Here is a 26,909-nt window from a genome sequence, read left to right on the forward strand (position 1 = left end):
ATTTGTAATGGCCGCTACGAAATTAGCGGGAGCGCCGCTCCCGGAGCGGTGTTTGCTAGCGACTGGCCCATATAGACCATTCGAAATAATATAATTTTAATGTCACCGTCGCTTCGACAATCGGTAGTACGAGTCAACGCTGAAATGCTGTAAAATAAATTATACAATAAATTAAAACAAAGCAAAATAAGATAAAATAAAATAACGACAGCTTTAGAATCCCCTTAAATGTAAAAGTTTTCTTTAAGAAAGAATTTCAAGAAGAAATAACGCATGCGAAACGTTTCGTACCGTCTTTGTGCTATTAAAAAACAAATTCAATTTTTTTTTTCTTTTTTTTTTTTATTTCGTATTATAATTATTGTATTACATGTGTATGTCGTTATTTTTTGTACATTATTAAGTCAAAATTATTTTGCCCAGGGTACACGTTTGTATGTATGTAATGCACGTTTTAATGCCACGAATGCGAATCGCAAAATATTTACAAAAAAAATTGTACATTCGAAAAATTCGTGTTGAAGCACAAAAATATCTGTGCTGTAAATATATGCATTCGTGATAGAAAAATAATTATAAAAATAAACGTATACAAAAATATATATATATATAAATGATGAGTATACATCACGGTGTACTAATAGAACAAAATAATTTTGAAGAAAACATAATTATCAATAAAAAAATTAACAGAAGCAAATTAATACAACAAAAGAATTCAACTTCGGGTTTTGTTATTCCCATTATTGAACACAAAATATTAGAGTTTTACTTAAATTATTATTGTATATTGTTACGCGTACTTATTCTATATATCTATATATTAACTATACATTTGTAAAATAAAGTGAAATAACATACTGATATATATCTATTTTAAAATTAATTTAGTTAAGTTATATGAAAAACACAAATTACAATATTGCATTTTCTTTTAAGTGGACAATTATTTTCGAAATATGTGAAATATAGTGAAGTGTTCTAGTAATTTAATTTAACTCAGCTTTGTGAAACTATAAATATGAAATATTATTTTAAAAATTATTATATCTCTACGTGTAAATTTATTGTACATAAACCTAATATATACAAAAAAAATTTTAATGATAAATTAAGTATATTTTAAACCTTAAAATGTCAACCAATTAAATTTCTTATCTCATTCAAAACGAAGTTTTGCTTCAAATTCGCAATAAAAGTTTGGTTGATCTAAGACACTCTATTTCATTTATATTTATGTACATATATGAATATAGAAACTTCTATTTTAGTTGTACTACAATTTCAAAATACATTTACAATTAATTTTTGTATTACGAAACAACAAAATATCTTTTTCATTCAGATTATAAATATCGTAAAGTTAAGGTCTTATTAGCGAAAGCTTTAACACTGTTTAACTTGTACCTGCTGATCAGTTTGTTATATTTTACTTAAACGAGTATAACCAAATATGATTAATGTAGCATACAGATCAGCAGATACAAGCAGTACTAAAGCTATATTAAAGCTTTCCTTAATGCAGCATTAACTTTACGATTTTAATGATTTGAATAAAAAGGAAAAAGTTACAAGTGCATTTTAAAATTATTGTACAAGTAAAATAATTGTTTTTATATTTATATGTGAAATATATATAATATACAGAATGTCCCAGATAAGCGGACTTTTATTATTGTACCTGCTGATGGGTATGCTATATGAGTCATGTCATTTAGCTTTACTTCAAAGTATCAGTCTTTATAATGATATTAAAATTGTGTAATAGTTCAATTATTTATTACATAGATTAAGACACTATGGGATGTACACTTGTTCAGTACGTTCAATAGGTTTACGACAAACGCAGCATATTTTCATATTTTTCGTACATTCCGCACACGCTAATAAATGTCTACATGGCATAAATACAATTCGCACTTCCCTACTGAAGCAGATTTTGCACAATCTCGCATCCTTATCGCACGGTTTGTCACCTTGGGCAGATTGTTCCTCGCTACTACTGGCTTCACCCGATCCACCATTTACTTCTGTGATACTAGTTTCCTCAGAATTAACTGAGTTTTGAGAGCTTCCACTAGCGATACTTTCAGTATCAGTATCTTTATCAAGTTTTTCATTCAACTTATTAAGTGCAGATGGTAGGTTTTCCTAAAAAAAAGATTGAGATTAATGACTCTGCATTTAGTTGAATTAATTAATTCTTTTTAACGGACAAAAATATACATATTGTACAATGCTAATAGTGAACATAATATATATATATATTTTTTTTAATATACTCACTGTTGCAAAATATGTTCCCCTAGTAATGTTGCTTACAAATTCCATCCCTTTAGTTAAAATCAGATAGGGACAATATTCAAACCATTTAGCATGTTCAACCCAGGGATCATCCTCTGGCTCCCAATTATTTAAACCTCCACCACAGTGATAACACATTGTTTGATCCTTACTTCCCGTATAATAAAAACCAGCAGTTGCTAATGATTCTTTAGTTTGTGCTTTAGGCCATCCATCAAACGAAGCTAATCTAGCAGCATAACTGGCATATCGAGGATGTTTTGGTCTTGAGGCCATTCCTATCAATGTACAATTAACTTTTTCTTCTATTTCTTCATGGTCCGGCCCAGAATAAGGCATATATATCGAGCTGTAAGGCCCACATACATCCATTCCTTTAGGTACATCTGGAATCGTGTTAGGGTCTGCACCAATCGGCACATTACCACATGGAATATTACAAATAAATCTACATCTTCCAGAGAATCTCTGATGATCGGCCATAGGATTGTCATCTGCCTTCCATTTGCTTATTCCTATTTGACATTCAAAACATTTTACCATGTCGTCTTCGCCAGTATAATAAAATCCAGCAGCTGCAAGTTCCTCTGGTTTTATCCATAAACATGGCCAGTCTTTAAAGCTTTCTAAACGAGCAGACTCAAATCGATAGTCACCGCTATCAACTTCATCTGCTTCTTCTATGTATATGTGAGCCATTATTGGCGATTGTGGTGGTAAACGATTTGGGGGAAGCGTATAAATATCGAGGCGTTCAGTAGTCATTTTGAAGGTAAATTTGATACTTATCTGAATCTGTAAAAAAAAAAAAAAAATAAAATGTTAGTAAAAACATAGAAAAAAAATTAAAATTAAAATTATTTGAACTTAAACTTTAGCATATATATTTTACAGATATTGTATAAAATTCTTTTTAATAACCATGCTTAGATAAACTAAGTAGCTTATCACAGACAGCTTCTGTAAATTATTTGCTGTATAAATTTTGTTAACGGAAAAGTTGCAGCATTTAAAGAAAAAAAAATTAATAAATAACGTTAATTTCACAACAATAATCGAAGATTACGCACAATATTAAAATACTAATAAACAGTCTTGTGAAATATTAGAGTCAAGGCGAACACATGGTTAACCATGTGCCAGAACAAATAAATTCACTATGCAAGTTTCAATTGTTATTTTCAAAATTATGTTTTCTTTTGTTTTTAATACTAAATATTTCATATTTACATCAACGAAATGAAAAAAAGAGTTGAGCAAACTTACATCTAGCCTACATATTACTAAAGCGTGGTCAAAACCGGATTTCGTTAAAGACGCCATGATTGAACCTTGAACTCGAGTTCGTTCTTTTCAGCTGAACTGCGTGCAGCGTTCATTTTTTCTCCTAATACGAAGGAAGAAGGATAACTTTGATCTAGTGCAGCCAGTCCGACTGAAGAAAAACAGACTCGATTTCGAAACGATCCTCAAGGTGTAGACAGAGCAAGCGATAAAAGTTATCGACTGTTTTCGAGAATAATCATTAAAAATTTACAGTATTCGATCGCGACGTAAACTGTAGAACTTTCAATACCTTGCAATCAGTGACCTGACATCCTACGGTAAAAATTAATCTGTTCGTTTACTGAATCATCCTGTATGTTTGTGAAAAGCGCTCAAGTTTATAACGTCGATACGTTTTATCTACACAGGAAGTCTTGCAGCGGCAAGAAATTCTACTCCCCTCGGGTTCCCAGGGCATTTCACGCAGCTGTCATCCGCGACACCGGGTATATATGCATACGTCATCGAATGCAACGTTGCCGCTACCGCGCGGCCTCTATTTCTGTTCGTCTTATTACATTACAACGCACCGCGTACCCGCGAAGTGAATTGTAACGGTAGGATCGACTGGCGAACCTGCATATCCTCCCCGTTTCACTTCGAAGCCCTGGGCTCCGTTTCGAGCCGCGGCAGAGCTCTCTTTAAATTTACTAGCCCCGTAGAATCCCGAGAATAATCGAAGCTTCAAGATAATTTTCAAAGATAAGATTCTTTCTCGAAAGGTATTCGAGGAGCCATTTGCGACTTTACACAAATAAGAAAGTAAGGAGCATCGAAGATCTATCTAGTTATCGATAATTTATTTATACACCTATCGATTTACTTATGCAGGATAAAAACCTATTCAGATAAATTTGCACAAGTGCGTGCACGTACGTATAAAAAAGTGTAAGAAAATTGATAGGTTCAAAGTCTTACACGTATTTGACGATGGACCAATCAATTTCTTCATGCCTTCGCTTATGCATTTAGGAGGAGTTTGTCTAGATAGAGCCCTAAAACAACGACCTCATCAGCGAAGAATTCATGTCGGGCGCATTTAATACAGTCTCGTATTCGAAATCGCTCGCTTACGGTCACCATGACACACGGGAGTGCTCGCGAGACTCGGGCGGAACGCTGCGCTACAAAAGTAATCCGCCTTGGCCATTATGGCGGCGATATTAAGTGAATTTTAGCTAACGACACAATGTACTCAAGCCTTGCTCGATATTCGATAACATCAAGGTTAAAAATGTACACAACTTGTGACTTTAGGTTGGAAGGAATTTATTGCGGTACCAAGTAACGAGTCCGATGTTGATGACGCCGACCAACGACTTCAACCTTCGTACATCGCCCACATACCCGCTCTAGGGCGTCTTTCCGCTCCTTATTTGTTGGCGAAAAGGTGCGGCATTCTCGGGTAAGAAACCGCAGAAAAAAAAAAAAAAATAAAAATATAAAAAAAAAGCGAGATACTCCTAAATACTCGGACGGCTTTAGTTTAAGGATTTGCATGATCTATATGGTTCGATATCAACATGAATTCTTTTCGAAGCTTCAAAACTAATTTGAACGTTTGAGAATTGGTTTGTACAACAAAATTTACTACTCGACTTCTAGTTTTAAGATATATATAAAAAGTTCCAGGTTCTTCTTGGTAAAATCACCTGGCTTAATGACGATCTGGTCGGAATTGGACATGAGCGAGAATGAAATTCGCGGATCAGCCGGATAACCAAATACAAAGCCCGTGCTGGAGCGTTTTGCAATGATATATCATACGTCAAGTGACGCATCGAGATGACCAAAGAGGCACGTTCATGCTACAGACGCGTGCTACACAGGGATGTACTTATCAGCCAGGGAAGTACAAAATGACATCAGTGAGCAGAGCCCCGTTTCCTTTGGACTCTCTCGCGTCTTCTTTATTATTCCCGGCCGCGAGAAAGCTGGCAACACGGCGCAACGGAAACGTACAATCGAAAGGCCGACCGACAACCGATTCCGCCAACGTCGACCAAGCTGCTGGCGCTTAATCTGATATATCATTTCTCGCCAGACGCCAATATCGAATGTAATACCAAAAAAAAAAAGGACGGAAGCACTCGGAAAAAAAAAGAGGCGAGTTAAGTTATTCGTTATCTACTTATTTCAAAATAAATTATAATTAAAAACTTTAATGCATCTAACTGTAATTGCTTAATAAGTAGAACGTCTGGCAAGAATCCCCTTGTATTAAAGTCCTGAAAGTGAATGATCTACGTGATTAAATATCGTTTATCTTTTATTTAAGATTTTGTAATGATAAGCGGCTTATCAGATATCAGGCACGGCCACAAGCATGATAGTAATTAATCTTATCTCGTCTTGAAAATAGAATGAAAGAATAGCTCGATTCAGATGTGTGGGTATAGTTTATCTGAAAGGGCTTTTCTTGGAAACCCAATACAAAGGCGGTACAGATTTGAGTTACAAAGCCTTAAGAGGTCAATAGTTTAGGGACAAAAATCTCAAATCCGTGAGAGAAAATGTGGAATAGAGAGAGCTACTTCAAAGTACGCGCTAAGACCCAGACGGAGAAAGAGAAAGGAGACAAGAGCGAAGGGTGAGGAGCATAAAGGAACTGGTACTCTCACATACACATGCATTAAATTTTACTACCTGTTAGAAATAGTACTACGAGTTTCATTTAAATTTTTACTAGCGGCGTTTTTCCGATTCGTTCAGCGTATTTTGGTTTTACCGTTTAGCTTCCGAGACTCATTAAGCATCGGTTTAATAAAAAATTAACAAAAATATCAGATAACATGTCCGAAATATAAATGCCATTTATTTATTTATTTATAACGCTATTTGTATGCTATTGATTTTAAAAGGACACTTTTATTTAGCGCGAATTCACCGACTTGAATTTATTTTGTCTTTAATGCGGCTCGTAGGACATTAAAATATGCAAAGAGTAAAACATCTTTGTTTCCAAGTAGTTGTCTGTGAAAAAAATTTCTATAACACTCATTGCCATTTTTCTTTTTTTACACCCACGTTAATGATTTCAGTTACAACGTCAGCCTTCGCAAGTGGGCGCAGACCCGCCCAACAATGTTAGATAATAAACGGCGCCGCCGAGCACTGCGTCAAAGGTACCGATAAAAAGACAGAGAGAGAGGGGAGGCAAAGAGGGGAAGAGGAGAAGGAGGAGGAGGAGGATAGAAGAGGACATAGTAAACAAAACAAGACGAGCATGTCTCAAGGTATTTCTTAGCCATCGCAAATATCCGATGTTAAGAAATCTGAATTAATTCAAGCCTTTTTCTTATTTTAGCTTAAAGGCGTTCCGCTTTTCGCGCGAAAACAGACGCACAAACAGATGGCGAGGCTTCCAGGCAGATAACGTGAGGTACGAGACGGAAGGAGAAAGACAAGGCGTTCTTTGACATTTCTCGGTCTCGCTAAAAAGCATGCGATGGATACGGTGAAAAACGTACCAGAAAATCGATTTGGACGACTGATATTGTTGTTGCGAGACGCGTCGCTCGCCCTTCCGCCCAAGTTCTGGTCTTGTTCCCTCGATTACACCGTTCCGTATCGCGACGTGAGTCGCGGACGATGCGTTACGTCGTTGTATCGAGCTTGGGCTTGCCGTTTTCGATGGTCCGCCTGTCGAAGCTTGCAAGGATTGACGGGCTTCACTACACACGACACGCACCTACGTTTCACAGGATACGCGCTCGCTCGCAGCTCACGGCACAAAGCGACCGTACTTGACCCAACTATAGTCAGCGTGGTAACCGAACGTGCCAGCGTATACTATACCACTATGGCGTCCAGCCGCTTACAAACTACCACAAGCGTAATACTAGCCGTCGAGCACACGCGATTGGATACGAACAAACACGAAGGAAGCCAGCGAGCAGTACGGGCGATCCCTCCGCTCCGTCCCCGCCCTGCGTCTCCTGTGGAAAGTATGGAAACTCGCCGTGCCATCGCTGCTGTCGCCCCGCCAGAACAGCTTTTACAACATTCTCGTTTTTTCTCGCTCTCTCTCCCGCCGTTTGGCATCCGCTTCGCTCCGCTCGCAGCTGCCAACGAGCACGTAACCTCGCGGCTCAGGACGTACCTAACCGTTTTCTTACAGGGAGATATTCCACAATTATTTATTTCTCTCTCTTAACTGTTTAGCTTAACTTTTTAGCGCTACTTTCGTCTATCGTTGTAACATGTACGTCTTTTACATTATTTCTTTTATATTACCTTATCTATGAAAGATATGATAAAGTGTTTATCATATATTATGATATTGTTTTCATCTTAATTTAATTTTTTTAGGTTCCGTTCCAGACGTGTTTTGTAATTCACGAGGACACATAATATTCAGTTACCATGACAGAACTGGTTTACACACGAGGGTGGTGCACAATAGATATTTTAATATGTCGACTGTATAATTAAGTAACTATACCCTACACTTCCCTTTATTTTCATCTATGTTGCTGTAATTTTTTATATTTTGCTCAGGCAAAATTTATATTCTTCTGAAATATGATTGGGGTTTTTTCTTTTTTTTTTCAGTTGAAAAATTGAACTGATAAGTTAACGTTTCCTGGATTAATAACAATAGGTTGCATTTCATCAAGATATTTAATATGATAACTTGGAATGTGAAAAAAAACTGCATTCTTGCAGTCTTTCCTGGAATACTAGAGATATAATTGAATATCAAAGATGAATAAGCCAAATGATCTTTGCTCTGGAATGCCGGAGATGGAATGACTAACCTCACAGGATATGAACAGAGTTACGGCACTGATCCCGTCCCCTGCAGCTTTCGTTGGACGATGAACGAGGTAGCATGGTGAGAAAAGAGAGCCACAGCGAAAGGTCGCATGCCAGGTTTTACTCGGTTGGAATGCGCTGAGACAGACTGAGAGAACGAGAGAGAAAGAAATACGAGCTCTGTCCTTCTCGACGATCCTTAAACTATCGTTTAAGTGGCAAATAATTTTTATTGTTTCCCTTTAGGGAATGCACTCAGCAATTTTCGACGAAAGCCAACACCCAATGCTTTCCATTTTGAAGTAGAATTAACACACAAAATATTTTTGAGCGAAGAATGCATTCGTTCTTAGTATAAAAATATTTTTATGATATATTATAATTAATATAGTAATAGTAAAATATTAGCGAACTGTGCTCCAGTATGTTACCCTGTATTGATTTATTTTTTAAAAGGTAGGAAGCCTTTATTGAGCGTAATCTTATCTTATCCTTTTTTTCATTTTGCTTAGTGTAGTTTTTTTTTTTTTCTCTCTAAATAGAACATGGAGCATCCACTAAAATTTGCATGATTCACGTTAGCGAGATTAGACCTTCTCGGTATTGCCTAATTTTTTAGGAGCTTAGACATTTTTGCTCTTTCTCTCTCACTCTTTCACTCGAGAGCGAACGATTTCAAAGAATTTTAACACGTATGTCACGCAGATGTTTCGCGATTTGCAAGAATTAATGGTTTGTAATCCGTTATCTTATCATTTAATGCCTTTGAATGACCTTTGAATGACATTTCCAAAAATTATCTTGTCAGTTAAATATCTAAATATATCAGAAAAATTCAACGGATATCGAAACTGCTTAACCGCAATTCTGATTCTCGGAAGGCGCTTTTTTTTAATTTATTATATAATACCACACACTAAATTCGAGGTACCAGAAAAAACTGTCCCTAAATCACGTCATCACGTCTACGTTATAAAAAACGATTCGCTTTATGAGTTTCATTATTGACTCAAGGAGAACAGAAAGGCGAATTAATATCAATTTAACGTCATGCTGACTAAATTATGACCAAGACATATTAACTTTGCCATGATCCCCGTTATCAACTAATGACGTTCAAAAATTAAGACCCGTATTGTTTCTAAAAACTTGCCTGTGCGGGAAGTAATTCATTGCGTTATGTATCCTTGTTGCTACTAAGCCGTTTCATGAGATAAGATCTTTCGCAGAGCAGCATCCAGTTCTCACGCGCAATCACGCACACGCATACACATACACACGTGTGTAATATGAATGAAGAAATATACACAAGGGAAAGGATATGCACTGAAATATATAACAACGTGCTGGTTCCTGCTTGATCAATCGCTTTGTGTTCATTACCTCGCTTCCCAGAAGAATCAACTTACTTAATCGGCCAAAGGCCACTAATAAAGCTTCGGTGGCAGAATGTATCACGTCCGTGTCACTGCCCGGGTTCGTATTTCTCAAAGCACGTTTGTCACCAACGATAAAAAGATATTTATTACATTGTGTATTCGTTAACGCGAATTATCACGTGTGCTTCGTGAAGGCAAATTTGAAATAATAAGAAATTAAAAAGGCGGCCTATCGACCTGGGCGTTCGAAGTGATTCATTCATCGTTCAAATAGCATTTATGTATTAAGAACAGCGTCCCAAGAAGCACTACCCGAATACACATATCTCTTTGTGTTAGTTTTCTTTATTTTAATTTTTTTTTTTTTTTTAATGAATAAAACTGTGTGGCATTTATACAGGGAATGTGCAAAACATGTGAAAACTATCAGGCGAAACCTCGGATGAAAGAAACGTACGGAGTGCAGCAAAAGGGTCTAAAATATTTGGAAAAAAAAGAAATAAATTAGTCTAGGTTGAAACGGAACCATTGATTCGACGCGCAGAGTATCGAGAAAATAAGAAAAAAATTTTTTACTTTGAAAAGTATGTAACGGAATTACGAAGGAAAAAAAAAAACGTAGATTCATTCTTTAATGCTTTTTCACGGTTGAATAATTCATTATCCATCATTCATGAATTTGTTAATGTGATTTCCTTACCGTGATCGTAGCGACGAATGCAATATCGGCCAAGAAACTATTTGATTAACTTAATATACGATTGTTATATCATTTATACTTACGTATTTAATATATCACAACATACAAAATCACATTCTTCGAATAGCGAGAGAATAACAGAGAGATTAAAAATATGTTGAGTCGCAGTTTTCAAATGGCTTAATGTTGTATACAACACGTTACACGTAAATTACATTTACGGTTAAAGAGACTCGTGAAGAACGGCGCTTTATTTCGGATCGTTGCGCAGGAAATGTTGCAACATTTCGCTATTCATTATTGTTCGTCATTCTTCTACGTATTACACATCTGTATCTGTTTACAAAATCCAATGTAAAGCTAATGCGCGATGTATCATCGTTGCGTCACGTAACATTAACAAACGATGACCGCATACACTGTATGGAATATCATGCAATAATAAATTATCCTATTTGAAACTGATAAGACACGGTCCAAAAAGCTAAAGTGTTGTTACGCATTTCTTGCTATAGTATCCTTTTATAAGCGTGTTACTTTACTATAAGTAAAAACGGTCAAAGCAGTACTTGAAATAAAATACTAAACAAAAAAAAAGCAAAAAAAAAAAACCACACAATCTACAAACGTTTAATTATCTACCATTTATCGCGTAAGTTATAATCGCAATCGTTCATGTATGTACGCATTTAATCTTATTTATTCACGATATCGTAGAAATACGCTTCTTTTTTTTTCTTATGTATACGCAATACCATACATTTTTTATGTATTTCTAATAGATCATGCTTGCTTTGGATGATTTTCTTAAAAGACTTCCAAGTACTTGCGCTTACACATTTCGTAAATTAACCGAAGGCCTTGGTACACGGCTTTTTATGCTGGTTCTAATCTTTAGTCTTATCTCAATCTTATATTTGCTTATTTATATCTCTCTTTCTTATCTCTAATTTAATCTTTAATTTTTAATAATTCAATAAATTGCGTGCCACAAATAATGCATGATAGTTATGAATCAAGTTATAAAAAATAAATAATGAATCTGTATAAATTGACGAAAAAAGAAAAAAATCGCAAAGCGTATATTCGAATTACAGTTGAGTTAGAAGATCAGATCACAAGAATTTCTTCCTTGTGTTGTTATTTATATTTTGATTGTAGACCATCACAATAGATAACTTATTAATTTCTAATATATATTATGAGGTAATTATATTTGAATTAGATATATGTTATTTGCTATAATACTGCATTTATAATATAATATAGATAGTTGATAAAGATAAAATATATCGCACGCAGTTTACAATCTCACATATATAAATACATATAAATATTTAATTAAATTTAAATAAACATTTTAATGCATTAAAATGTATAACGAAATATATCGTTCATTGAATCGTCAAATCGTTTTTATGCATACCGCACAAGTCTAAATATAAATATTTTTACGATAGGGATTGATGAAATAAACTTATGTACATATTGTCTAATACAGAGGCGATATTTCGCACGTACGATGACACACGTACAACGAGATATTTACATGAGCTGCCGCTTCTTCTACAATACAGCTGTATTATGCAAGTTCCAATTTAAAAACTCATGATATATACAGTCAAGAAAAAAGTCAAAAGATGCTTTTTCGTTTATCATTTCGAAACACTTACCGTCACACTCTGACTAGTGGAGCAGGCCTCGTAATCCGTTTGATCTGTGGACGATGTGCACGAAGCAAGTTTATTATTTAATTGTTCCATCGCCTCTGTCTTTTGTATAAATTTGCATCTGGGGAACCACTTAACATGCTCCGCCACAGGCTCGTCCGTTGGTTCCCAGGATTTCAAACATCCTCCGCAGTAAAAGCACATTGTTTCGTCGGATGCTGGAAGAAGACCGCTGAGATAGAAGAAACCGGCGGCTGCTAAATCCTTTTTATTCGGAGTCCTTGTATCGGGCCACGTCGCAAAGGACTGTAATCTTCTCTCGTAGGAAGCGTAGGTGGGTTCCTTCGCACCTATCACGTCGCATAATTTCGCTTTAAAGCTCACATTCCTTTCGGCATCCCAGAAAACTGAAATTTCGATATCGTCATTTCTCTCGGAGCTGGGCTCGATGGTTCTGTCCGGGCCGGAGAACGGCATGTACTTAACGCCATAAAATCCGCAGGTATCTAAGCATTTTGACATTTTAGGAATTGTGCTGGGATCAGCACCGATCGGTACATTTCCGCAAGGTAGATTGCGAACCATTTTACATCTTCCGGACCAGCGTTGATGTTCCACCATTGGATCATCGCCGTCTTCCCACCCGCTTAACTTAATTGTGCACGCGAAGCATTTCACTTCGTCCTTCTCTTTGGTGTAGAAAAACCCGGCGGCTGCAAGTTTCTTAGGATCAATGAACGATACGGGCCAACCGTCGTAGGAGTCCAATCTTGCAATTTCAAAGCGGTAATCCGTATAATCCATTTCGTCGGGCATTGCGCTGGGTAGATTGTACCCCGATCGCTTTTCCAGATCCTCATGTTCGATTCTATGCAATTCCATCATCTTTGTTGTTTGGTACAACTAATCGCGCATAAACCTGCAAAATAAATTGACAGTGTCACGCACGAATTTCAAGAATGAAAAGCTTTTTAAGAGGAATTATAGTTGTTATTTATTTACTTAAATTAATGTAGCTTATTTCATTCGTTAAGAAAATGTTTCCTTTCTTCCTGAATTTGCTATACGGGGGCAGGTTTCGTTTACAAGTCTACCTATGATACCGATTTATGAATCGAGCTACGTTGGTGGTACCGAATTCTTTTACATTGTCCGCGTGCAACGGTAGAAGTCCACGTAGAAAAGATAAATAAAATAAAATCATTCTCCTCGAGATTATCGTGGTATTCGAAGGACGGTCACGAAAACCATTGAGATCCAAATGACGAAATTGAACCAAGCTGCGAATATATTTATCTACGGACGTGTAAATATTCGTTTTATCGAAAGAGCCCCTTATCCACCCCGACCTCTCTCTTTCTCACGCTTTTGTACGCGATTCAATACAAAAAAAGCGCATTCCACAGCTTCCCTGACGCGCACAGCCTCGTTTATTCTTCCGGTGTTGAAATTGTAGTACAATTTCAGAAGGAAATAATACAAATTAACGGATGTACGTTCACTCAAAGCTATCGTTCCGCGCTATTTACCTTCGAATTTTCATCCGAAAGTTATTGTTCGCGCTCGCTCGCTCGCGGTCACTTGATTACTGCAACGACGAATAATTATTACACGATTATATATATATATATATTTTTTTTATCACCCGCCGTTTTTGCTGAGTCTTTCTCGTAACTATGGAAGTTATAAGGAAAAATTACCGAAGGCTAAACATACAAAAGATAAGAATACCCGGAAGTAAATGCATTTTTTAATCGCCGTTCTGTAAACTTATTTGAAACGTGATATTAATAGCGTTGATTTCCGCGGAAGATTATATAAGTATTCTATGAAATGTTTTATAAAGCATATTTATGTAATCATCTCGCTATTTCGCAATGACTGTACACCGTTAGTCTATACACTTGCCAATTTGCATATTCAAATTAAAGAATTGCATTTAAAGGTACCTAATCAACAAGTATTAATTTCAATCTGATTAGTCCGACCGAAAAATTTTTATACATTTAATCTAACAAGTAGACAGTATTATTTCTCTCGAACAAAAGATAAAGTTAAAGCCGCTAAGTACTCAATATAATTTTTAATTAAAAAAAGAAAAAGATCCTACGCAGTCACTATCTTTTTTTTTTTTTTTTAACAATGGAAAAAACGATTTCATATTGGACTTTTATAACAAGACCTCTAATAATTTTAAAAGTCACGCATTAATCTTGATGTATAATTTATTTTATTTTATTTTTTTTTTTTAATAAAATTTCAAGATTGCGTTATCTGCTTATCCTTGCAAAGGTGTATCGCTGATAAATTATCGAAGAATAAATAAGAGTCCCATTGAAGCGTATTTTCCATCGTCGTTTTCTATCCGATGACTTTCTACTTAGAAGACTTGCTCCGCAGGATCGGTAGGAAGTCGGGGATGCGATAGAAGGAATTCTAGCAATACCGATGTTTGACGCTGGTGCACCAACGATCTTTGCCGGCACTCCAGGATAAAAACGCTGAAAAACATTGCTAAGATAAGATAGGATATCGATAGAGTTTTCTCATTATCGTTACAATCGCCCAAACATTTCTGTACCGACTCGCCAGGAAAAAAAAAAAAAAAAAAAAAAAGAAAAAGAACAGAAAAAGACAAAGAAAAGGACAAAAAAAAAAGAAACAAAAGGAATCACTAATTCCTCAAAATCGTGACGAAATATTTCGCGAGCGGGGATCACCGGCGAATGTTTAAAAAGACCGACCGACCGTATCCATTGTACTTTTACGCGATCAATGATATAGTAAAGAAGCAGGCCGTACTAGGGCTTGCCGAGGGATCGATCCGCCCTTCGGACAGTCAGCTGCTGCCCCGAAGGGCCAAGATAATGACGTTAGCAGACGATATCCCTTCGAGACCTGACACATCTGCCTCTCGTCGTCGCAGAGTGGAATCATCGCGCCGGGACGGCCTTCCCAAAAAGTCTGCCGGCCCCGGCACGAGAGAAAGAAGCGTGACTAACATAGAAAAATAATAAAATAAAAGAAAAAGGAAGGAATGTACGAACGAAGGCGGGGTAGAAGGAGAAAGAGAAGGATGTTAATGGCAAAACGGGCCGCGGGGAGCGAAAGGGAACTTTATGCGTACCAAGCTGTGCCTTTGTACGAAAAGAGAAAGAGCGCCGCGTCGGCGGCGGCGCCACGCATGACGCGGCCGGTGCGTGTCCGCAAATTATTCACATCCTTTTCAAACGATTACCATTCTCCATTCTCGTGCGAAAATGAGGAAAAACAGCAGCGGAATGTTAATCACGCCGCACAATGACAGAGAGAAAGATAAGGATATCGGGACACGGAACGCCGATCATTCACAGAAATCAACAGAATTTTATCGGCAATGACTCGACGAGGAAAAAAAAAAAAAAAAAAATATACTACAACCGAGGGGAGGAAAAGAGGGGAGGCGGGTCGTTATCTTATCTCTATGGAACACTCCTGCCACTCCTTTCTCCGTTTACCCTTCCTTATCATTTAACACGGCGACTTACCATCGATAGCGTCTGTTGTTGCCTCTCTCTCTCTCTTTCTTTCTGTTTTTTTCGCGCCGGCAATCAATTAACTCCTCCGGGTGGAAACTGGAACACCGGCCTTTACGTGAATCTCCTGATCGATCAGCGACGTTTATTCCTTTTCAGACCGCACCCCGGGTGTATCCATCAGGACTCTTTCAGCGTGAAGCTACGCAGCCGGTTGTTACACGCTCGGCCAACGAAATCCGCGTCCCGGCTTGATCGGACACACTGCGACGCGACGATAGTGACTGGCTCGCGAGTGGGAGCCGGAAAGAAGAGCCGGGTCGTTTGTTTGGTTTGCTATTTCCAGGGGAAGCAGGATAATGGAAGAGAGAGAGTAGAAGCTGGGAAGAATGAACAAAAAACAAGGACTTCCAATCCCGACCGGCACGTGCAGAAATCTGGAAAAAGTACGAACACTCGGAACTATATTCAGAGAGTGAGCTATATCGCGAGCACGATGTGCGAATTTAGTACCGTTTCTCCGTTGGTAACGCGGTAGGAGGGCGGTAGAAGGGCAAGAAGGGATAGCAGTATTGGCTACTGACCTAATCGCGAGGACTGTCGGGAGCCTGAAGCCCTAAGGGTGGGATTATCATCTTTGGTTCAATGAATTTTCGGCGCCATATCTTACGCTGTTCCACATTAAGCTTGTAATTTACAATTGTAATATTAATTTTTGTTTCTCTCAGAAAAAAGAAAGAAAAAATGATTAAACTGTACATAAAAAAATTGAAATGCTCCAAGTTTTTTTTTTAGATAGAACATTCGTTAAGGACAATTATAAGAATCGTGATGTCCAGGATAATCTAAGCAGAAGCCACGAGTAATCGGTACGGTTATCTGAGCACATGTTTTAAATGTCGCAGTGTAATCAGGTCTGAGAATGTAACTCGATAAAAATTCTTTTGTCTACGTTCTACAACGATCTTCGAATTAAAGCCAGATTCGTGCGTAAAAATTCTATTATATATATTTTAAAAAGTGGAATACATGACATGTGTGACTGCACGACGGATCTCTATCCTGCAATGTTTACAGGTCATCGTAAAATTGTACATAAAATATTTTCTTTCATGTATTCTACATAACAGTTCATCTATGTACAGCTAATATAATAAGGTTGCTTTGTAGACACCGTGGATATCACATTTACATTAAACTTTATCTGCGCTCGAAAAGAAAAATTGCACGAATACGAGGGTTACTCGTCCGTTTCTTTGGTACGATTTCTGGCCGAGGTCGCTTCCTTAAGCTCATCTACTCTTATAAGCTTTCTCTCTTAAGTATTAAGACTAGAAATTAGCACAGATGTCTGTATTATTTTAACTGTCTATCGATTCGATCACTGGGTACGTCGTTTGTACTCACCCTCGGCAAACACACTGATTTCTATAACTAGCTATTTCATCTGCAATATATATCAGTGGAGGGAGATTATGTTCGTGTATGTACAATATACACTTTATCGCGACGAGACGTGGGGACATATCAATCTTAAGTAAGATTATGCACGTGTCTTTTGTAACACGATAAATGTTTTAAGCAACTTAAGTTCTGTATCTAAAAATTCTAAAAGATGAAGTCTTGCCAAAAAATTTTCACGTTAATACATATCATCAATATAACTACGTTTGAATGAACACTATCATCGATTGGCATTTTATCGACTAAATTATATCCTCCGCTTGTATACATGTATCTCGCATATTACGAAGATATTGACACGAATAATATTTACGTATTAATATTATAATAATATAATTAAATATATGAAACCAATCATCTTAATAATAATTTAATAATAAAGCAATATTGTACGGAGTTTGTTAATTATTGAACAACAATGGCGTTCATCTGTAAATCTGTTAAAATTGTTAATGCACAAAGAACAATTATAGGTCGATAGTGTCAAGTCTATGTAGTTGCAATTATTATTGATTTGGCAATTTTTTTTTTATACTTTTCTGCATTTATAATTAATATATACCTAATAAAATATACATTAACATAAATGCTTTAAAAGAAAGAACGGCTTTAAATTTGATTTCCTAGTAGTTTTCATCTTTGTCACATTTTTCGTGATCTATCTATCTATCTATCTATCTATCTATCTATCCTATCTATCTATCTTAAGCTAACTCTAAGTTACTCGCGATCTATGATTTGCCATTCATTATTTACAATTGATAATAGAATTGCTGACACTTAGTTTGCCAGTATCTTTTAGTATTGCCTGTTGGCAAGCTGTGATATGTCGTTCGTATAATGTTACTGAAATTAATTGCAAATCATCATTAATTGTTTAACCCGTAATGTTTTGTTGTTATCTCTATGAATTTCATAGCAAATAACGAATTGCGAATCTTAAATCGCATATAATCTGGCACTGGAATTATATATATATATATATATATATATATATATATATATATATATATATATATGTATATATATGTATATATATATTATATATGTTTAATTTAAGACAAAAATATACGGACGTAAGCACGAATGCCCAATCTACATAACGGGCAGTTGGCAAGAGCCGGTGCACAGTTGTTGCATGTTGCTAAATGTCCACAAGGTAAAAATACTATGGCTAGTTCGTGATCCATGCAAACTTTGCATAAACGAGCTTCCTTCAATTTTCTATTTTCTTCTCGTAATGATACTGAAAAACAATACGACGCAAATGTAAAAAATTTGGAACTTATTAATATACGTATGTTTGTAAAGGGCATAAAGGATAACTTTATAGATATCTTTCAAACAAAAGAACATTGAATTAAGAAATCTTGTCAGTTAATCTCGGAAATAAATTTACATTGATAACAAAAGTATCTTAAGCCGTGATAGTGCACAATAAAAATGAAAATAATTCGTAGAAAAGTGACCTGTAATTAACTTCATAAATCTCATATAATACTAAATAATAATGTATATTATTTATCTATTACTTACTAAGATCATCTAATTCTTCTATTTTACTCTTCTCGTGAGTTTCTTGCTCAAATGCGTCAGGTTCTTGGGTACTATTTTTATTTGTAGAATTATTAGTCATTTGCATAGTGACTTGATTAAATAAGTTATTCAATTCCGAGGTTGGCGAGTTAGAAGTACTGTTGTCAATCCTAAAAAAAAAAAAAAATATATTCTTAATGATGCTTCAACGATTCAATTCTTTTCAATTATATGTATCTACTGTGTTTCTTTACATACCTATTATCCTCTTCCATAACTTGATCGTGTAAAACATCTTGTACGAGTTGTACAACGTCCACGTACGGTTTGCCGAATCTCTCCATTCTTTTCTTTAAAGCTCTCTTTACTCTACCTACATGCAACCCGATTTCAAGAGCAGCCTATTAAAACGACATTAATTAATTTTATTATTAACATTTTCGTCAATATTACTTTAATATTTAATCAACCAAACTATTATGACAAAAATATAACTTCTTTTAATTTGTGTAAAGGTAACTTATAATATAAATAATTCTTACTTTGGCTGGAGGTGTCTCTAAGAGTTTTTCAACCTCTGCATTCGTTATCGGTATGCTCGGTTGTAAAACTGTCGAAAGAGATGCAACAGTAGATTCTGTGACATCTACCGTCGTATCTGATTCGTTAGTTTGTGAAACCGTGGGAAAAGAGACAACTGAATTTGCTACGCTATCTGCGACAGATGTTACCATATTCGATTCATTAGATTGTGAAGTCGAAGAAAGAGATCCTACTGAAGATTCTGGAGCATTATTATCTTCTGACACACCGGTAATCAACTGTACATAACAAAATGTTAAAAATAATATAACAATGTATAATTAAAGTATAATGTACAAAATAATAAAAAAATAACTATAATTACCGATAAATCTAAAGGAGTTCTATGATTAACACAATATTTGACAAATTCAGGTCCACGCACGAGATTTACAAAACCACAACGCGTAAACCATCGTGCGTGCTCTACCCATACATCGTCTGTTGGTTGCCATCGTCGCAGTCCACCATCGCAATGAAAACATCTAACTTGATCTTCATATCCTACATTAAATGAATAAGATTAAAATTAATGACCACATCTTGTAAAAAAATATAATAATGTAAAAAAATAAATATAATTCTGACCGCCATAATAGAATCCTGCCTCAGCTAACATTTCAGGAGTCTGATTCAGGTGTGCTGGCCATCCTATAAAAGTCTGTAATCTTTTTTCATACGTTGCATATTCTGGCCTTTGAGGTGCTTTATGTCTTTGTATTCCTAATTCCGTCATGTTCGTCACACCCTCGGGTATTACCCTGACTAGACCTAATACATCTATCAAAATATAATCAGTAATTGAAACACAAATGTAATATATGTCTTATTAAAGCAAAATTAGATATTTATGTGTACAAATCATTATTAAAATAATAATATACCATCTTCTGGATCCTGTCTCATGTAAAAATCACAATTTGGAAAACTCATTCTGTGCGCACAGTCTGGATCATCGCCAGGTTTCCAATTCATTAGAATACCTCTGCAAAATGCGCATTCCACCTGTTATTTGTACAAAACGTTATGCAAGCATAAAATATTATTAGATAATAAACATAGAGTTTCACTCTTTACAAATATATGACATGCAATTTACATCAAAATGATAATGTAATCACGAATTTTCATTAATACACATATCATAGTAACTTTTTTTTTACCATATCCTCATTTTGAAGATAGTAAAATCCAGCTAAGGCTAGCTGCTCTGGATGGACAATATTATTTATTGGCCAACTTTTAAATGACTGTAGTCTTTGCGGAAAAGTACTATATTCCCTCAATGGACTTGACAGTGTCTGAGGTGCACTCTGATTGTTTTCGATACTACTAGATTGCTGCGGATCTGGTGATTGGCGATGCAATGCTGATTCTGCGGTATTAGCTGATACTGGTACCAAAGGCACATTACATGTGCTATTTGGAGCAAGAACAAAAGGACAGTTGGGCGATTCCTGTCGGTGACGGACTATAGCTTGGTCACCATAATTCCAATCAGATATCCTTATGCCGCATAGAAAACACTGCACTTCCAGGATGTGCCCAGTGTAGTAAAATCCTGCCTTCGCGAGCCGAGCAGGATCGATCGCGGCGTTCGCCGGCCACTCGCGAAACGTCCTGAGCCTCTGTTCCTCGACATTCATCCTCACGAAATCAGGATTATCGCCTACATTAACAAAGCATCTCGTGGCAAATTGATCTGTTGCGCGATGGGTGATATCACTGAATTATAATAAGCTGTCTATAACAGTCTATTGAATTATGCGACGGGTTTCGAGCAAGTAAAGCAAATCAAATACCTCCGACTATCGAGCAGCATCAAAATATGCAAAGGTCATTTCTTCTTTTTCCGTCTAACATATATGGTGTATAATATAATATTGATAGGATCTTCCCAATACGCGCCGAGAAGGCGAGAAGATATGACGTAAACAGGCAAGGAAGCGCTCCGGAGCCTTGGGAGGTGCGCATGCGCGACCGCATGTGGAGGTTAATTAAATTTCATCGTTGGAGTAAACCATTCTTCCAAGTACAGATTTTAAAAAATTAATAACTTTTAAAATAATAAGGAAATACATTTTTTACTTCCATATTTGTTTTTTTTTACAGGCTGAAAACAACAAACTTTTAATGCATCTCTCAAAATTCAAAGTAATATGTTCAAATCTGGATTACTTTTCTTTTCCATGTAAACAGAAAATTTATTAGCATAAAAAAGACCTAAAATTTTAATTGCAGCTCGACAATATTAATATTTGGTATGTTTGTTGATCTTGAGAAAGGAGAAATGGTGCAATAAAGACTGCGCGTAATAGGAATAAAGACGTCAGAAATTTATATATATGCGAAGAGGGCAAAGGTGATGTACGATAATACCTAACCTATAAAAGATATCATTGTCACTGCTTGCTACTGACAGATCCAAACTGCAAAATAGGATATTTCTTTCTGGTTTAATCTTGTTCATTATGGAAACGATAACGAGATTGACTAAAGTAAGTAACAGTTAATTAAAACATATATTTAATTACGTACTTTAATATATATTTGATTTTTTTTTAAAGTGTGGTTATAAAACATATTTATTGCTTTATGCACGTAGTGCATACATCAAATAATTTAATATTTAATTATTTTCAACAAAAAAAAATTAAATTATTTATCGTAAACTTCTGAGATTAATTAAACGTGTGTATTAAAATTTTTTTTTCCTTTTTTTTAGATGAACTTGGTGTATAGACGCTTGTACAGTTCTAAAGTGAAATTAAATGATGTTGTAATAGTCAGTGCTGTGCGTACTCCAATGGGTTCGTTTCTTGGGTCTTTATCAAGTATGTCAGCGACCAAGCTTGGGGCAGTAGCTGTTGAAGTAAGGATTGATGTGGATATTTATTGTTAAAGTTATAAATAGTAGATTATTATTATTTTCTTTTTTTAGGCAGCTATTGAAAGAGCTGGTATTGCCAAAGAACAAGTTAAAGAAGTTTATTTGGGCAATGTTTGTCAAGGTTTTGTGGGTCAAGCTCCAGCAAGACAGGCTGCATTATTTGCAGGTCTTTAAAAAAAATAATTTTTTTTGTGATTTGTTATAATATTTTACCAATTTTGGAACAATACTAAAAGAGATGGTTCTATTTTATAAAACTGTTTATCATCATACTAATCTTGTATATTAAATTTTGCATATGTACTTTATTTTGTATAAAATGTTAAGGCCTGATCAACATTACTGTAGTAAGCTTTAAGAAATTATCCAATTATATTAGAAATTTCAAGAGAATTATCTAATATGATTGACTAATTTCTTACGGCTTCAAGCTCACTACAGTAATGTAGATCGGCCGTAAGAGAAGAATACGTTTGTTATTAGGTCTTCCAAAATCAACAATATGCACGACAGTCAATAAAGTTTGTGCGAGTGGCATGAAAAGCGTCATGCTGGCTTCTCAATCTTTACAGTGTGGTCATCAAGAAATTATTTTAGCTGGTGGTATGGAATCTATGTCTAATGTGCCATATTATTTAGCACGTGGTGAAACGCCATATGGTGGGGTAAAATTGCAGGTTCGGTATATTTTTTCTATTTAATATATATAAGTCTGTACGTACATATGTATATAGAACAAAAGATTTATTACATTTATATTAAAAACAGGATGGCATTGTGTTTGATGGACTAACTGATGTTTATAATAAATGTCATATGGGTAACTGTGCCGAAAATACAGCTAAAAAGCTTAATATTACTCGTCAGCAACAAGATGAATATGCTATCAACAGTTATAAACGCAGTGCAGCAGCTTATGATAATAATGTATTTAAAAATGAACTCGTCTCTGTCAGCGTGCCTCAAAAGAAAGGCAAGCCTGACGTAAGTTTTACTGCAGACGAAGAGTACAAAAGAGTTAATTTTGAAAAGTTTGGCAAATTGAGCACAGTTTTCCAGGTAAGAGCAATTGCCGATTTATTTATATGAAATGAATAAAACTCTGTTTTTTACTATACATATGTTATTTACATACTCTTATTTATATACAGAAAGAGAATGGTACGGTAACTGCTGGAAATGCATCGACGCTAAATGATGGTGCCGCTGCTTTAATTTTAATGACCAGCGACGTTGCTCAAAGACTGAACCTTAAGCCACTGGCAAGAGTCGTCGCGTTTCAGGATGCGGCAACGGATCCTATAGATTTTCCGATCGCACCGGCTCTTGCCGTGCCATCGGTGAGTTGTTCACTTACAACTAGATATATTTCATTTTTTAATAGAAATAAGTCAATAATTTTTTATTTATATATTTATATATATTTAGCTACTTCAAAATGCTGGAGTTAATAAGAACGATATAGCACTATGGGAAATCAATGAAGCATTTAGCGTGGTGGTCGTGGCAAATCAAAAATTACTCGACATTGATCCTGCCAAGGTGAATGTTCACGGTGGTGCCGTATCGCTTGGACATCCTATAGGGTAAATTATTTTAATAGATTTCATTATTTGTAATACTTTAATATATATTTCAAAAATGAATATGACTTTTGCAGAATGTCGGGAGCACGTATCATAGTACATTTAGTGCACGCTCTTAAAGCTGGAGAAAAAGGTGTTGCATCGATTTGCAATGGTGGTGGGGGTGCGTCATCAATTCTAATTGAGAAATTGTAAGTTGCAAATCATTCATACTATTTCAATTTTCACGAACCGAGCAATCTATCTTGATTATCAATAACGTGAAAAAGAAAAAATTATTATTTTTATACTATAAAACTGTTAAAACAATATTATAAAAAAAAAAGTTTTATATCTTTTCTTGTTTGTATAAATAAGATTCTTAGTTAGTATTTTACATTTTTCTACGATATATATGTACATATAAAATAATCTTTAAACTAGCATCTAGAAATATCTTGATGAAAACATATTTTTTATTACGTATTTACTCTATTATGCTCGAAGCAGAGATCTTGTTACGTTGTATACTTCATTATGTTAATATATGAAAATAAATTTTTTTACATTGGCAGTTCGGTGGATGTTACCAATCTTTTTACATATTTATAACTATAAAATGTCATAATGATTTCTTAAAAGAGGAAGCTCGTTATTTTTAGGTATCATCCGATATCGTCACCGCCCAAATTAACGTTGTATACAAAAAATCCGTGTCCGCTTTGCGATGTTTTAAAAAGTGATTTGCGTATACGTTTTGCCGATCGTTATCAATTGGAAGAGGTTGACATCACTGCACGAGGAAACGAATGCTATTTCAAATTGTACAGATACGATATACCAGTCCTTTTTTTAGAAGGCCAATATCTCTGTAAACATCGGTTAGACGTCGACTTGTTAGAAAGGAGGCTTGATGAATTGGTTTCAAGGAAAAATCAACGCATACGTTGACAAGTTAGCTGCTTGATGCTAAAGCTTGTATTAGTTACTTTCCATTTACACCAAAACTTGGAGTTCTCATTTCTGACATCATTTTATTTCCCTCCAACGTTTATTAAGCAACAAAGATATAAATGTCACAAGTGAGAATTATCTGAGCTTCGGTGCAAATAGAAAACAACTATTATCATCCATATATAAATCTATCAATTTTATATATGCGTCGCAATTAAAATGTGATAAGAATTATATACTGCTTTAGTGTAATTTTTCATAAAATCATAATTATAGTAAAATATCGTTAATTGTATTTAATACCGAAAAAAAGGAACCGATTATCCTCGTTTTAGAAAGAAAAATCAATTCTTATTGAATAATATAATTTATGATTATTTAAAATTAAATAAACGAACAAACTGATCTAATTATAATTAATTAACATATTTCATTTTTTATTCAAAATTCCGCTTCTTCTCGCATAATTATTTTCGTTTATTAATCATCTTCGTTATCTAAATTTAATTTCCGTCGTAATTTTATGGCTAGATTAACACTTGAGCTACGTCCAACGACGTTCATATACGAAGGAATATATGTTTGCAAGGTAGATGACCGATCCATGTTATTAATATGATTCATCTTCCCTCGACTCTTTTATTCCTTCCCATTTTTTTTTTTTGCTCGCACTAAACTTTTTGTCTACGGCGGACGGCGAGATTCTTATGAACATCAATCGATACTTTGTAATTAATAATTAATAACTCAAAGACACCGTGGAGGACTATATACATTCGACTGGAATATATTCGATTTTTGCGATCGTCCCCAATCGTTTGCTTTACTTGCAAGAAAGAAAAAGAAAAAAAGAAGAAATAAACAGGTAAGAAAATTGTTCCAACCCTCTTTCCCTTCCTCATCGCCATCGTCTGTTTCCTTCTTTCAATCGTCGCATCTCTCTTTCTCTCTCCGCCGCTTTCTTGCCGCTCGCTCACTCTCGCCTCCATTTCTCTGCTGGACGGTCTCTCTCTCTCTTTCTCTCTCTATTTCTCCCCTTCCGCCATTTGGTCTGCGCGCGCGTGTGGGTGCGTAGATCGGCGGTTGAATTGGTGAACGGACGCACGTACGTAAACTTGCAGCCCGTTGCTCGCGTCGGCGGCTCGTTCTCTTTCAGTGCGTGCCTTACGCGGGCACCGTGAAGTGCTCGTCTTAAAAACCCATAGAGCGGTTACGTGGCACGCGCTCGTTGCGACAGGCCGGGAAAGGGACAAAAGAAAGCGCGCGGGCAGATAAAGAAGAGATAAGAGCGTGGTGGAAGAAGGACTTTCGCGAGCGAAGCACGAAAATGAGTGAGAGAGGCGCGACGGGGGAGGAAAAGGCTCGAAGGTGAAGTCTGAAAGTGGCGGTGAGGAGGGCGGAGGGGAGCCAATCGACGAAGGAGAGTAAACAAGTGTGCGAGGGGAAGAGCGAAAGGTAAGAAGCGAGAAGTCATTCTTGCAGTGAATCGCGCTGGACGAAGGGACGATCAAGGGTTACGTCTCGTCTTCGCGAGTGCGTTTTGGAATTTTCATCTCGCGCGCGGATGAAATATCGCCGAAAGAAAAGTGAAAGAAACGCGAGAAAACGATTTTATTCCCGCGTCGGGAAAGGGGGGGGGGGAAAGGGGGAAAAAGACGATCGCGAGGCTTTTTTCTTTTTACGGAGAAATCATATCGGGAGTTTCCGAAATGACTGCCGGAGTGAAGTGAATGTTATGTCCCGACTTCGATTATTTATCAATCAGGCCGGCCAATTGTCCTTCGCGTCGCCACGACTGGGAATCGGGCCGAGGAGCGCGCAGTAAAATTCATTGCGACCGCGAGGGCCCCACCGACGTGAATCACCGCTTGCCCGACCCGGTTTTGTTGCGTTAGAGGTAAGCGTGGCGAATGCGAATCGAACCGAGAAAGGTCTCCCGACCTGGGTCGGATCGACGATCTAGCGCGCGAGTCAATCGATCGCGCCTCCTTCGTTGACGTTCCGCGCGACCGCGTCCGCGATTGTCGTCGGGCGCTGTTCACGGCAAACGTTCGTTGTCGCCGCGACGACAAGGCCCTCGAAAGCGGCAGCGCGAAGTTGGCCATCCGTGCCGTCTGAAGTTGACCCGTGAAGCGGTGGCGCGGCGCGAAGCTAGTCGGCAGTATATTTGGACGCCGGTGGCCGACGAGTGCGGTTGCGTCGGTCGCCACGGGCGATTCTCGAAAGATTTCGTGCGAAGAGTACGGGCCAGCAACAGGGAACGAAA

General features: G+C 36.4%; 4 protein-coding genes and 1 long non-coding RNA gene across 11 annotated transcripts; 2 read left to right on the forward strand and 3 right to left on the reverse strand.

Moving 5' to 3' along the window:
- Positions 1-1,757: 1,757 nt before the first annotated feature.
- Positions 1,758-7,240, reverse strand: LOC139103886 (baculoviral IAP repeat-containing protein 8-like). Of its 2 annotated transcripts, none has more exons than XM_070658985.1 (3): positions 7,101-7,240; positions 2,287-3,099; positions 1,758-2,151 (listed from the first exon to the last, which is right to left on the reverse strand). In XM_070658985.1, exons 2-3 carry the CDS (start codon positions 3,067-3,069, stop codon positions 1,798-1,800), a joined length of 1,137 nt encoding a protein of 378 aa, XP_070515086.1. In that variant the 5' UTR covers positions 3,070-3,099; positions 7,101-7,240; the 3' UTR covers positions 1,758-1,797. The 2 variants fall into 2 exon arrangements, with proteins under 2 accessions (XP_070515086.1, XP_070515085.1); XM_070658984.1 differs by lacking the exon at positions 7,101-7,240 and adding an exon at positions 3,571-4,189.
- LOC139103894 (uncharacterized) lies at positions 4,644-8,813 on the forward strand. Of its 3 annotated transcripts, XR_011545963.1 has the most exons (5): positions 4,644-4,762; positions 4,888-5,035; positions 5,257-5,736; positions 5,993-8,064; positions 8,185-8,813. It is a non-coding gene; the product is annotated as an uncharacterized lncRNA (long non-coding RNA). The 3 variants fall into 3 exon arrangements; XR_011545962.1 differs by having other exon boundaries at positions 4,665-5,035; XR_011545964.1 differs by lacking the exons at positions 4,644-4,762; positions 4,888-5,035; positions 5,257-5,736 and having other exon boundaries at positions 5,745-6,241; positions 6,672-8,064.
- A 1,887-nt stretch (positions 8,814-10,700) lies between these two features.
- On the reverse strand, positions 10,701-16,530 carry LOC139103888 (death-associated inhibitor of apoptosis 1-like). Of its 3 annotated transcripts, none has more exons than XM_070658987.1 (2): positions 15,665-16,530; positions 10,701-13,056 (listed from the first exon to the last, which is right to left on the reverse strand). In XM_070658987.1, the coding sequence occupies exon 2, from the start codon at positions 13,020-13,022 to the stop codon at positions 12,123-12,125; it is 900 nt and encodes a 299-aa protein (XP_070515088.1). In that variant the 5' UTR covers positions 13,023-13,056; positions 15,665-16,530; the 3' UTR covers positions 10,701-12,122. The 3 variants fall into 3 exon arrangements, with proteins under 3 accessions (XP_070515088.1, XP_070515089.1, XP_070515090.1); XM_070658988.1 differs by lacking the exon at positions 15,665-16,530 and adding an exon at positions 13,667-14,250; XM_070658989.1 differs by lacking the exon at positions 15,665-16,530 and adding an exon at positions 13,140-13,646.
- A 105-nt stretch (positions 16,531-16,635) lies between these two features.
- Positions 16,636-21,151, reverse strand: Diap2 (Death-associated inhibitor of apoptosis 2). The gene is made up of 9 exons (XM_070658977.1): positions 21,037-21,151; positions 20,398-20,959; positions 20,119-20,239; positions 19,823-20,014; positions 19,560-19,738; positions 19,195-19,473; positions 18,911-19,053; positions 18,653-18,822; positions 16,636-18,362 (listed from the first exon to the last, which is right to left on the reverse strand). The coding sequence occupies exons 1-9, from the start codon at positions 21,054-21,056 to the stop codon at positions 18,172-18,174; spliced, it is 1,857 nt and encodes a 618-aa protein (XP_070515078.1). The 5' UTR covers positions 21,057-21,151; the 3' UTR covers positions 16,636-18,171.
- On the forward strand, positions 21,149-26,909 carry Acat1 (Acetyl-CoA acetyltransferase 1). Of its 2 annotated transcripts, XM_070658981.1 has the most exons (11): positions 21,149-21,266; positions 21,347-21,388; positions 21,476-21,732; positions 21,960-22,106; positions 22,176-22,290; positions 22,608-22,801; positions 22,893-23,183; positions 23,276-23,464; positions 23,553-23,710; positions 23,785-23,901; positions 24,352-26,909. In XM_070658981.1, the coding sequence occupies exons 3-11, from the start codon at positions 21,706-21,708 to the stop codon at positions 24,638-24,640; spliced, it is 1,527 nt and encodes a 508-aa protein (XP_070515082.1). In that variant the 5' UTR covers positions 21,149-21,266; positions 21,347-21,388; positions 21,476-21,705; the 3' UTR covers positions 24,641-26,909. The 2 variants fall into 2 exon arrangements, with proteins under 2 accessions (XP_070515082.1, XP_070515083.1); XM_070658982.1 differs by lacking the exon at positions 24,352-26,909 and having other exon boundaries at positions 23,785-24,263.

The sequence above is a fragment of the Cardiocondyla obscurior genome, linkage group LG07 (genome assembly GCF_019399895.1).
Source record: "Cardiocondyla obscurior isolate alpha-2009 linkage group LG07, Cobs3.1, whole genome shotgun sequence".
Lineage (NCBI taxonomy): Eukaryota > Metazoa > Arthropoda > Insecta > Hymenoptera > Formicidae > Cardiocondyla > Cardiocondyla obscurior.